This window comes from Leptonychotes weddellii, chromosome 5 (assembly GCF_054177405.1).
Source record: "Leptonychotes weddellii isolate Sample4059 chromosome 5, ASM5417740v2, whole genome shotgun sequence".
Classification (NCBI taxonomy): Eukaryota; Metazoa; Chordata; class Mammalia; order Carnivora; family Phocidae; genus Leptonychotes; species Leptonychotes weddellii.
In genome coordinates this window covers 24,114,192-24,125,563 of record NC_138373.1, presented here as the reverse complement: position 1 = coordinate 24,125,563, position 11,372 = coordinate 24,114,192, and the positions used below count along the sequence as shown (strand labels likewise).

At 45.6% G+C, this 11,372-nt stretch overlaps 1 protein-coding gene across 4 annotated transcripts in view; it reads left to right on the top strand.

The window, feature by feature from the left end:
- The first annotated feature begins 1,685 nt into the window (after positions 1-1,685).
- The window catches only part of LOC102725759 (BOS complex subunit NOMO1), a 66,218-nt gene continuing 56,531 nt past the window's right edge, over positions 1,686-11,372 (top strand). For all 4 annotated transcript variants that reach the window (XM_081819947.1, XM_081819946.1, XM_081819945.1 and 1 more), the window contains exons 1-5: positions 1,686-1,901; positions 4,283-4,372; positions 6,049-6,094; positions 8,861-8,961; positions 9,895-10,001. In XM_081819947.1, the coding sequence (XP_081676073.1) occupies positions 1,737-1,901; positions 4,283-4,372; positions 6,049-6,094; positions 8,861-8,961; positions 9,895-10,001 (509 nt within the window). In that variant the 5' untranslated portion in view covers positions 1,686-1,736. The remainder of the gene's footprint in view (positions 1,902-4,282; positions 4,373-6,048; positions 6,095-8,860; positions 8,962-9,894; positions 10,002-11,372) is intronic.

Sequence of the window (11,372 nt, the reverse complement as noted above, 5' to 3'; positions counted from 1 at the left end):
ACTGTAGTTATGAATAGTAAACCCCAGAGGTGCCTGGGTGGCTCAGTCGGTTAAGTGTTTGATTCTTGATTTCAGCTCAGGTCATGATCTCAGGGTTATGAGATCAAGCCCCACATTGGGCTCCACACTGAGCACGGAGTCTGCTTGAGAGTCTCCCTCTCCTCCCTCTGCCTCTCTCCTCCCTAAAATAAATAAATAAGTAAATAACCCCAATAAATAAAATAATTTAACTTGTTTCTCTTTAAAACCAAAGAGTTGAGAATGCCACTGTATTTTGAGAATGCAGACTGAGAAACTGAAATCAGATGTGCTCACAATTGAGATCCTCAGTGGATGTATCATTCCATTGTAGCCATTATGAAAGTTTTGACTGTTGCATAGTTTAAGCTTGCTGTGATTCGTAGTTGTATATTGCTGAAGTCTTAGTCACAACGGCAAATTCTAGTGGGAAATTTTCTCTCTTACCTGGTCATGTAGAAACAAAATACAAAAACTATCAAAGCACTTGTTTCTTTCTTAGGACAAAAGAGAAGAATTCCAATATCAGGTCAGAAAAGCAATTTTTGTCCATTTTGATGTGGTGACTTGCAGTTAAATGCAGTTTTGGTCATAGTAAACATTCAGTCTTGGGACAAAACACAACATGCTGAGATTTGAACTTATTTTCTGACAACTCATGCTTCTGGTGCCAGACAATGCAAAGTAAATTAACTGCTTGATTTCTTGCCTATGGGAGGAAAACCCCCAAATGTGTTTCTATACAAATGTTATTAGAGCTGAGATTAAAGTAAGTTTTAGGGGCACCTGGGTGGCTCAGTCAGTTAAGCGTCTGCCTTCGGTTCAGGTCATGATTCCAGGGTCCTGGGATCGAGCCCCGCATCAGGTTCCCTGTTCAGCGGAGAGCCTGCTTCTCCCTCTCCCTCTACCTGCCGCTCTGCCTACTTGTGCTCTCTTTGTCAAATAAATAAATAAAATATTAAAAAAATAAAATAAATAAAATAAGTTTTAAATGTCCTTTTTTTAACATTATGCTGACTTAAATAACCTATGTATTGATTTTTAAAAAGTATTGATCACTGAGCAGGGAGCCCAATGTGGGGATCCATCCCAGGACCCTGAGATCATGACCTGAGCCCAATGCAGATGCTTAACCAACTGAGCCACCCAGGCGCCCCAACGGGGAGTCTGCTTCTCCCTCTCCCTCTGCCCCTTCCCCTGCTCCTTCTCTCTCTCTCTCAAATAAATAAATAGAATCTTAAAAAAATAAAAAGTATTGATCATTTACTACAGAAAAATGCACCAACTTAAATTCCTAAAGGGTTTTTGAGATTATATATCGTCTGTGAAATATACGTGCCAAAAAGATTCGGGAAAGTTGTTGGATACTTCGATCAACAGTCTTTCGTCATTTCCAGTTTCGGCAATATTGACTTCCGAAGTATAATTCAACTTTGGAGTTTGTGCCTGTACCGGGCACCTTGCAACTGCACCCGCCAGACGGTGCGCGGAGTCCTCCAGGCCTCCAGAGGGCACAAATGATCTCGTTTTTGTTGCTGAGCATGCGCCGTGGTTAACTTGTCTGGGGCGGTGGGCTTGAGGCCGGAGCGCGCACGCGCGGCGGCGGGGGGCGGGGCCTGGGCTGTCAGCCGCCGGCAGAAGAGGAAGCCGCAGGCCGCGCGCGAAGCAAGGGGCGGGACCGGGAGGCCTGTGGTGGGTCGGGCGGCAGAAGCCGGGCCATGCGGGCGTGCGGGGGTTTGGGGCCGCCGGGGCCGGTGGCGGTGGCCGCCGCTGTGGTGCTGCTGCTGAGCGGCGTGGATCCGGCGCGCGGCTCCGAGGACATCGTGGTGGGCTGCGGGGGCTTCGTCAAGTCGGACGTGGAGATCAACTACTCGCTCATCGAGGTGAGCGCCCAACCCCGCGGCCCGGGCCGGAGCTCGTCGTGTGACCCTGGGCCAGTCGTTCAACCTGTGCGGGCTGCGGTGGCCTCGCCTCATCCGCCAGGCAGTTGCCACTAGCTCCACATTCTAGGAGTCCTTGCCTCCTCGAAGGCTCCACTTTCCGCGGGCTCTCCACCATCCCGTCCCCTCCGTGTCGCGCTAGGGTGGAGGTTCCTGTCGTGGGGTCAGCTGCGGAGTGGGGTTGGGGGCCTAGAGGTGTGCGCGCAGGGGGCGTGAGGGACATTTTTGGTGACGATGTTGGTGGTTCATAACTTTTATCAGGTCACTCAAAACGAAGGATCCCCCAAATCAGGACCCCAGGTTCTTCAGAACTCAAACTCCAGAAACCCAGAATCCACATCCCAAGATGATAGGGGACTCTGACCGTCCCTAGAATCCAGGCCCCAGATCTCTTAAAACGCACTCTCTGGCTGTGTCTCTCTCTAATAAATAAAATTAAAAAAAATAAAATAAAAACCCACTCTCAACAGGACCCAGGCCCCAGATCCTCAAAACTCAGACCCCCTGAAACTTAGATTTCCTGAAAGCCGTATTCCAGAACCTAGAGACTGCAAGTCTTATCCCCTAGCCCCACAACTCAGAGACCCCAAAGGTTCTAATCCACTCCTCTTCAACCCTCCCCCGGGGATGCTTTTAGAGGGCATTGATTCTCATCCCAGAGATCCTGACCCAGTTCATCTCTATTGGCATTTCTGGGGCTGGGAAACTGTGTTTTTAATCTCCCCCATTCCTCCCTTGGGGACTCCTTTTTCCTTTGTGAAGGTAGAGTTGTCAGCTGCCCTGATTGCCTTACTGGGTAGTTATTGGAATTATGCTAGAGATTTGTGCAGAAGTCTTTTTTATTAAGTTGTAAAGCCCCATGCAGTTACGTGATTATCAACCCAGTGGGACTGTGACCCAGAAAGCTTTTGTGAAGAGGATGGTCACTTGTCAGCATAGATGGGAAGGGACCTGATGGAGGGCTGACCTCTGTTTTAGGAGGGTACTGATGATGGGGCAGGAGGAGGGAATTTGAAAGAGAAAAAAAGGAAGAGGCTAGGAGATGCCAAAGAGAAGGGACTGTGGGGGGACTAAGACCCCCAAAGGCTGACTGAAAGCACATTTGAGCCTCGCCAGTTCTGGCAGTTCAAGGACTGCAGTGAAGGATTAAACCAGTATGTTCTACAAATCTGGTTGCTGAGGTTCTCGGCAAATCTGGTTGAACATCGGTTCCACACCCCACTAGGTCTTTCACCTGGCCTTGTTCCAGATCCCAATTTTTGTTCCTGTAGGATGGGGTTGAGACAGAAGCAGCAGAACCCAGTACAGTGTATTTCCTAAAGAAGATAATTATCACCTTCAAGACCCCTCTGTGGCTTCTCTGCCGTTTTTTATCTTAAGTCATGTGTTTAGTGAATCTACCCAATGGCAGTGGCAAGGTCCCTAGGTTTTGCTGGGGTGCCCCTGTCACCTTCTAGATTGCCTCTCAGTGTGTGGGCCCAGGAGGTTTCAGAAGGTGCCTTGCAAGGCTTTTTGCAACTTGTAGTTTCCTGGGGAGAGAAGTAAAGGCAGATGTTAGTAACGCAACACAGTAATAGAGTAATATAGTAAAACAATAAGAATACTATTTTTTTTCTTTTTTGAGTTGTGCTCTCCGCCAGGTGCTTAATATGCATAGAATCTGTATAATCACCAGGAAAGGGAATCTCTCTTTTCTTACCCCTGAAGAAACTGGACCTTAGGAGGTTAAATGACTTGCCCAAGGTCGCACAGTACATGGAAGACCCAGACTTTGGTTGAACATCTTAAAAGGTTAACAGATTGTGTTTGGAATTGTCCAGGATGCAAGAACTTTAGAGATCCTTGTGACATGTTTTTTGATTTGTTTTTTGCCCAGGAATGAAAGTAGAAGAGAAAATTGAAAGTTTCTGGATGAGTGTTACTCCCAAGTATTGGGAATCATTTGGGGTTAATAATGCAGATCCTTGGCCCTCACCCCAACCTTCTAGTTTAGAAACAGAAGTGGGGCTTGGGATTGCATTTTAATAAGCACCTTATTAACAGCGAATTTGAAAATTTGTTATAGATAGAAACAACGTAGAGACAGCCACCAAAAATAACCTGAAAAATATGACTTTTGGGGGTAGTCTTTAGATGGTTTCTAACCAGAAAAGTATCTAATCACATTATTTTGGGGATACTTTGTCTTTCTCTCTGTCCCCTAATGTCTGGTGTTAATAGCAGCATGTGGTAGGTCCTCAGCAAACACATATTAACTGAATGCATTCTGGCGTAATGTACGTAGCTAATTCTCTTATGACTTCTCTTCTTTCCTTGCTTTCTAGATAAAGCTGTATACCAAGCATGGGACTTTGAAATACCAGACAGACTGTGCCCCTAATAATGGTTACTTTATGATCCCCTTGTATGATAAGGTAAGAGAGACTACTCTAGTGGTTTATGATGGGAAGGAGTTAGTGTGGCCCACAGGACTGCACTAACCAGAGCAGCCTTGATTAACCACATGAGCAAGAGCTGGTCTCTTTTTTTTAAAAGATTTTATTTATTTGACAGAGAGAGAGACACAGCAAGAGAGGGAACATAAGCAGGGGGAGTGGGAGAGGGAGAAGCAGGCTCCCCGCCAAGCAGGGAGCCCGATGCAGGGCTCGATCTCAGGACCCTGGGATCATGACCTGAGCCGAAGGCAGACACTTAACGACTGAGCCACCCAGACGCCCTGAGAGCTGGTCTCTTTTATAAATTATAAGTGGAATTTGACAATTCCGGCCAAAGTTTGAGGGGGACAATTTATAAACTGGTTTGGCAGTGTGTAGAGACATTTTTGGTTGTTATTACTGCTTGGGGTTGGGGGAGTGCTGCAGTATCTAGTTAGTAGAGGCCAGAAATGAAGCTGGACTACCTATCATGCTGCACAGGACGGACCAAATGTCAGCAGTGCCAACATTGAGAAGCCCTGATTTAATAGGGTTAAGTTTGCAAGCAGCTTAAAATATTGTTTAAAAAAACGATACAGGTGATACATGAATTTATGAGCTATGTGGAAAACAACAAAACAAGGTCTTTAGAAGTATATGAAGTAAATTTAACCTTTACCCCCCAATTTCTCATCCCTCTGTAGTGATAACTACGGATACAAGTTTGGTGTGTATCCCGAAAGACTGCTTTCTCTGTGTTATATGATTATAAAGATGCCCACATAGGTGCACATGTGGAAAGATGTGTGTCCATGCCTTCCCCTACCTGCACCCCCCACCCCCGTTTCCCCTCCCCACTTCAACTCCTTATTTGGAAGCACAGATTTGTAGCATGTTGCAGAAATAATCTATATGCACACACAATTTTGATTTGGGGTTTTTTTAAATATCAGTTGGAATCAAACAATAGGAATTACTCTGCAATTTGACTTTTTCCCCTATGATAACATCTTGATACGCTTGCAACATCAGCACGTTTGGATCTGTTGCCTTCTTTTTCATGGCTGCACAACACGTCAGAATCAAATCAAAACCGTAATTTATGTAGCCACTTCTCTGTTGGTAGGCATAGAGGCTTTTCCCAATTTAAAAAATTATTACTGACAACACAGCACTAAATATTCCTGACCTTAAATCTTTAGGCACAATACATAGGGCTGACTTCTACGGGTGGTTCTTAAAATATGTTGTTGTTTTTTTTTTAAACCCCATCAATCTCAAGAAACCAGGGTGTGTGAGTAACATCCAGTTTTAAGAAATGGCTTTTCGTTTCTAAGGACGCTGGCAACCTTGGGCGTAGGAGGGGTTGATAGGAGACTCCATTAGTAGTACGTCTGGTATCAAAAAACAAGTGGCTGAATATAATGCCTTTAGAACTTTTCCATGGGTGTTAACTTGGTATCTTCCGATTGGTTGGATGGGGACTTCAGGGCACCCAGCCTCAGCTTGCGACATCTCAAGGCAATCAGGAAGCCCACAGCTGCTTAGAACACAATATGTGCTTAGAATTTTATTGCAGGTGTAAAAATGCTAGATTAAACAGTAGCACGGAAGTGTATTAAACTAGTTGAGAGGTCATCAGTTTTCATCCCTGTATCTTTCTTCCCCCCTCTTAGGGAGATTTCATTCTGAAGATCGAGCCTCCCCTAGGGTGGAGTTTTGGTAAGTTAACTGAATAACCAGACATACTCTGTATAGGATTAGATTATATGCCGAATGTTAATTTACATTGGCGTAGTGCAGACACCTTTAAAATATTAAAGATTCGTTTCTCGTGTGGAGCAGGGCTTTTTTTCCTCCCCGTTACTTTAGAGTAGATTGGATTTATCTTGGACCTACGCTAAGGTTTACTGTCATCTTTCTTGGAATAGGCGTCTTTTCCCGAACCTTTCTCAGGAAGCTCTGTTTTTGTAGTTCCATTCCCCAGAGAGTTCCCCAAACTGTGTCTAGAGGTCAGGAGTGGGAACATTTTTCCCGTCCAAGGATGGTCTCTTTGCCCTCTTGGTGCTTTTTAGGACTGCAGTATTCAACATTGTGAGATTTCACATGAAAATCCAGATCTACTTCTCAAAAGAGATCAGAAGGTCTGGCGACCTTGGGCATTACTGGTTCTGCGACGACCTTGGACAAGTTACTTGCTCCTGTGTCGGTGTGCAGCCTTCTTGCTAGGGAGTCGGGAGAGTGGTGGTAGCTGCCTCACAGCCTAACCTGGAGGGTGAATGGGCCAGTGTATTTACAGTGCTGGGAAAGACCGGCACATAATTAGCAACGATAAATACTTAAAAGCGTTCTGCACCCATACAAACAAAAAGCTTAAAACTTTCCTGATGTATTTGGCATTTAGCAGAGCCGGAGATGTGGGAATGGGTTGAGAAAAGAAGAGAGGGTTCTGCTCTGTCACGGCTTACGTTTCCGAAGAATAGATGTGCCTGATCCCAGTTCTGTAGCTCGGGGAGGGGGGTGGGAGGGCATGGTTGTCTGTGTCAGGCTTGCTTGTGAGTTAGAGGAGGAAGAATTTAGTCCCTGCCATCATGAAGGGCCAAGTGAAGCTCAGGTCAGCCGACAGCTCATTTGGCTCTGTGAGACATGTTCTCTTTCGGTTCATTGTAGGGGGCACCTGACCCGTGCATTCCAGAAAGCCAGAGGGGAAGGAAACCCAACACAGCACTAAAGCAGAGGTTGCAGATCATCTGCGGCCTGTGGGAGTGTTTTGTTTGAGCCCCCTCCCCTCCTGCCAGTGCTTTTTCTTTGGAGGAGCTTTTTTATTGAATTATACTTTCAGAAAAGTGTACTTGTCATAAGGGTATTACTTGAATGTTCCCTAAGTAAACGCACCCATGTAACCTCTACCCAGATCACAAGGTAGAACCAGTACCCAGTAGGGCCCCATCCCAGGCACTCCCTAACTGCTCTGCCCCACCCCGCAGGTGACCACTGCCCCCACCTCCTAAAGTTCTGGATGACTTTTGTCTATTCCAAATCCCTTTAGGATTCTAAAGGGGTACATTTTTGTGTCTGGCTTCTTTTTCTCAACATTGTTAATGTCATTCATCTGTATTACATGTGTGGCTTTAGTTAGCTCATTCAATTACTGTGTGAGTATAAAGTGATTTCCCCCTTGTGTTGATGGACATTTGGGCCGCTTCTCGACGTTGGCCGCTGAGTATGGTGCTCCTACAAATTTCCTTGTTCATATCTTTCAGTACATGGTTTTGTGTGTTTGCATTTCTGTTGGGTCTATACCAGGAGGGAAATTGCTGGGTGAGAGAGCATTTACATGCCCAGCTCTAGTAGACAGTGTTAAATATCCAAGGCGGTTGTAGCAGATTCTGCTCTCCCGGCAGTGTGGAAGGGTTCTAGGTGCCCCACAGTCTCACCAGCCCTTGGTAACACAGTGGTATCTCATTGTGGTTTTGATTTGCATTTGCTCGATGGTCAATGAGATTGAATGCTTTTTTTAATATGTGTACTGGCCATTTGGATAGCCTCTTTTGTGAGGTGTCCAAGTCTTGTGTGTGTTTTTTTATTGGCATCTTCGTGTGTGTGTGTGTGTGTGTGTGTGTAATTCTTCATTTTACCTGAAATTCTCTTTATTTTCCCATTTTTTTCTCTACTTAATCACTCTACACTCCTAACCTTTAAAAAACTTTAACCCTTATTACGATGACCTCTTCAGTTTTTTAGACAAAATGAATTAGTTGCTGGTATTGAAAAATCAGGAGATGGCACATAAAATCCAGATGTCTGTGTTTTCTTCAAAAGGTTGACGTTTGGCAAAAGCTGAGTAGTGGCTTCCCCTTTCCCGTTCACCGTAGTCCCCATGTGGCCTGTCCCCCTACTTGGTTCCTGTGGACATTGGAGTTTATGGTCCTGGTTTAATGTGGCTGAGCTCCTGCACTTGGGTCAGGGGGCCTTTTGGAGCCAGGCTTTTGGAAGTTGCACTGGGGCTCTGTCACTCATAAGCTCTGTGACTTTGGGGGGCTCCTTTAACCTTTCCATGTGTCAGTTTAATCCTCAGTCAGTTGTAGATGTCATTACCTACCTGTTAAAGTAGCTGTGAGGAGCACATGCTCTTAGCCCATGTCTGGTCCATGGTAAGCATCCAGTAGATAAAACAATTTGGTGCTTACCGCATTTTCAATGGGACTCTGAGCTACAGCTCAGCCAAAAGACTGTTATAAAAGCATATTATCCTCCACACACTGTTTCACTCTGGGGTGGGGAAGAGATGGGAGGGAGACTTCCCCTGCCTACCTCTTGGTACCTTTGGATTTTAAACCATGTGAGTGTATTAAGTGCTCAAAAATAAAGAAAATGGAAGTTAACCAAGAAAAGGTGTTTTGCCTAGACCCGTTCACCTTGTCTCAGAACTAACCTGGCTCTTGTGTCTTGTCCCCTGTTCCCTCCCCTCCCGCCTTCATTTCTCAGAGCCGACGAACGTGGAGCTCTACGTGGATGGCGTCAATGATATCTGCACAAAGGGCGGGGACATCAACTTTGTGTTCACGGGGTTCTCTGTGAACGGAAAGGTTTGGCTTCAGAACATTGTTATTTTTAATGTTTGCTCTGTATTATGTACTGAGTCTTCTCTTACCTTTAAAAAAGTAGGACTCTTTAACATGGGGACTCTGAGCCCACAAGGGACCCATAGATAAGCTTCAAGAGGGTCTGAGAATGGGCAAAATTTTGTGTAGAAGGGTGTGGGTGTTTCTTGGGGTCAGATCTAGCTTACTCGTCATTCCCTGTGAAGTCCGGGTGGATAACTGCCAGGGATGGCCTTGTATAGGGGTGCAGGATAGGAAGAGCGCAGGCCCCTAGACTCGAGGCCACTTGTAATCACTCTGGGTGGACGAAGCCGGCCTCTTGCAGACAGGGTTTACATTTGCTTCGGCCACTCCCCCAGGAGCTGTCGCAGTAAACTAGATTCTCTGAGAGTTTTTTGGGCCCCATTGATGGTGTGAATGTAGAGAGCTCACCTGTGTGAATGGCAGCTCCGAGTTCAGATTCTCAGGAGCGTTATCATCCTTCCCTCCATCCGGCACCAAGGTTGACGCGTGCAAATTGCCTTGCTGTCCTTTTCTTCATGGCAGGTTCATTTCTCCTCTGCCTTCACACTGAGAGTGAGGCGCCCACTCTTGGTGAGGCAAGGTGGCTCTGCCTTCATGTGTGAGTTGCTTGCTAACATGGAGGATCATGGGTTATTTTTCTTTCTCCGTCGTTACAAAATAATGGTGCATCTTTAGCTGATGGTGTCTTAGATTCGGTGAAACAAAGTATCATTCCCCACTCAGCCCCTCAGCAATCCCCGGGAAGGGTATCCGTAATCTGTCTACTCTTTGCAAAGGAGTCTTGACCTGAAGAAGGGTATAAGCTCTCTGCAGGGAGCAGGAACACAATGGACAGTCCTGCTGAGAGGAGAACTTTGCTGCTGGTTTGGGTCTTGACCTCCTTCTCCTTGGCAGGTTCTCAGCAAAGGGCAGCCCCTGGGCCCTGCAGGAGTTCAGGTGTCCCTGAGAAACACGGGGACCGAAGCGAAGATCCAGTCCACAGTGACACAGCCTGGTGGAAAGTGAGTGGTGCCCGTGTCATATGCTGCCTCACAGCTGAGGGGAGGGAGGGAGCCTGTGACCTGGGTTCAGCCTGGGAGACCTGGGTTCCAGTCCTTATGTGGCCTCTTAACTGCAGACAAGTTCGTGCCTCTCAGGGCCTCAAGCTCTTCATCTGTCCCGTCGCCTCTACGTAGACAAGATGGTTAAACATGAGTTAATGTCTGTACAGCACTTACTGCAGAGCCTGGCACATAGTAGGCCTTCATTTAACAGTTGGGACTGGCTCTGGAGCCCGAAAACCTGGGTTTGAATCCTGGTTCCGCCACCTACTGGGTTTGACCTGGGGCAAGTTACTTAACGCCTTTGGGCCTTAGTTTTCTTCTTTATAAATGGTCATGATGGTGGAACCCAGCCCCTAAGGTTAATAGGAAGATTAAATTAACATTATTTCAAACTGTCTGTCATGGAGTACGTGCTTAAGTGTTAGCTCAATATAGATTTGCTCAATTATTATTTTTTCTTTAATTTTTAAATTTTTTTAAGAGCGTGCGTGCGGGAGGGGGAGGGGCAGAGGGAGAGAGAGAATCCCAAGTGGGTTCCATGCCCAGCACAGAGCCCAATTTGGGGCTCGATCTCACGACCCTGAGATCAAGACCTGAGATCAAGAGTCAGACACTTAACCAACTGAGTGCCCCTCAGTTACGATTTTTAAAAATCATATTATCACTATTACATCAAAATTATTTTGTAGTGGGAACTGACAACTATTTAATTAACCTTGTTGAGTCAGATTTTATGTATTTAATGGATTTATATCGTTGAGTTGTAAGTGTTAACAGATGTGCCAACATTAATTCAGAATAGTTCCAACTGATAATTTTGAAAGCATTCGAATCATTACTCCTTCAATATACAAAGCCGACTTAACTGCAGATTAGAAGTTTATAATGAGTCTGTCAGTAAGCTGTCTATCCAGTTTTTCAATGAGGATTGTTGAAATTCTTTTTCAGTGTGGGGATAACATTTATTTCTACTTGATGGATGCCTGCAGGAGGAACATGGGGCTCCCATCTTCTCTAGGCTAGTTTGCTCTTGACCTTGCTGGGCAAAGGGACTTGAACTTGTTGAATCTCCTTCATCCGCACTGACTAAAACAATGATCGTAACTTGCAGGAGTAGAGGCTGAATCTCATGAAGGCCAGAATCCAATAGTAATTTCATTTTCATTGTAGCAAAGTGATTTCCAAGACGTGTCCAATTATGACAGACAGTATTTGATACAGTAAAATACCACCACAGGAGAAGAAATCAGATGGATTTTTTTGTAGTCCATTTCACTAGAATTAGCCCTTTTGTTGTCTGGTGCTTTGCACATTTGAAGGGTTAAGTGT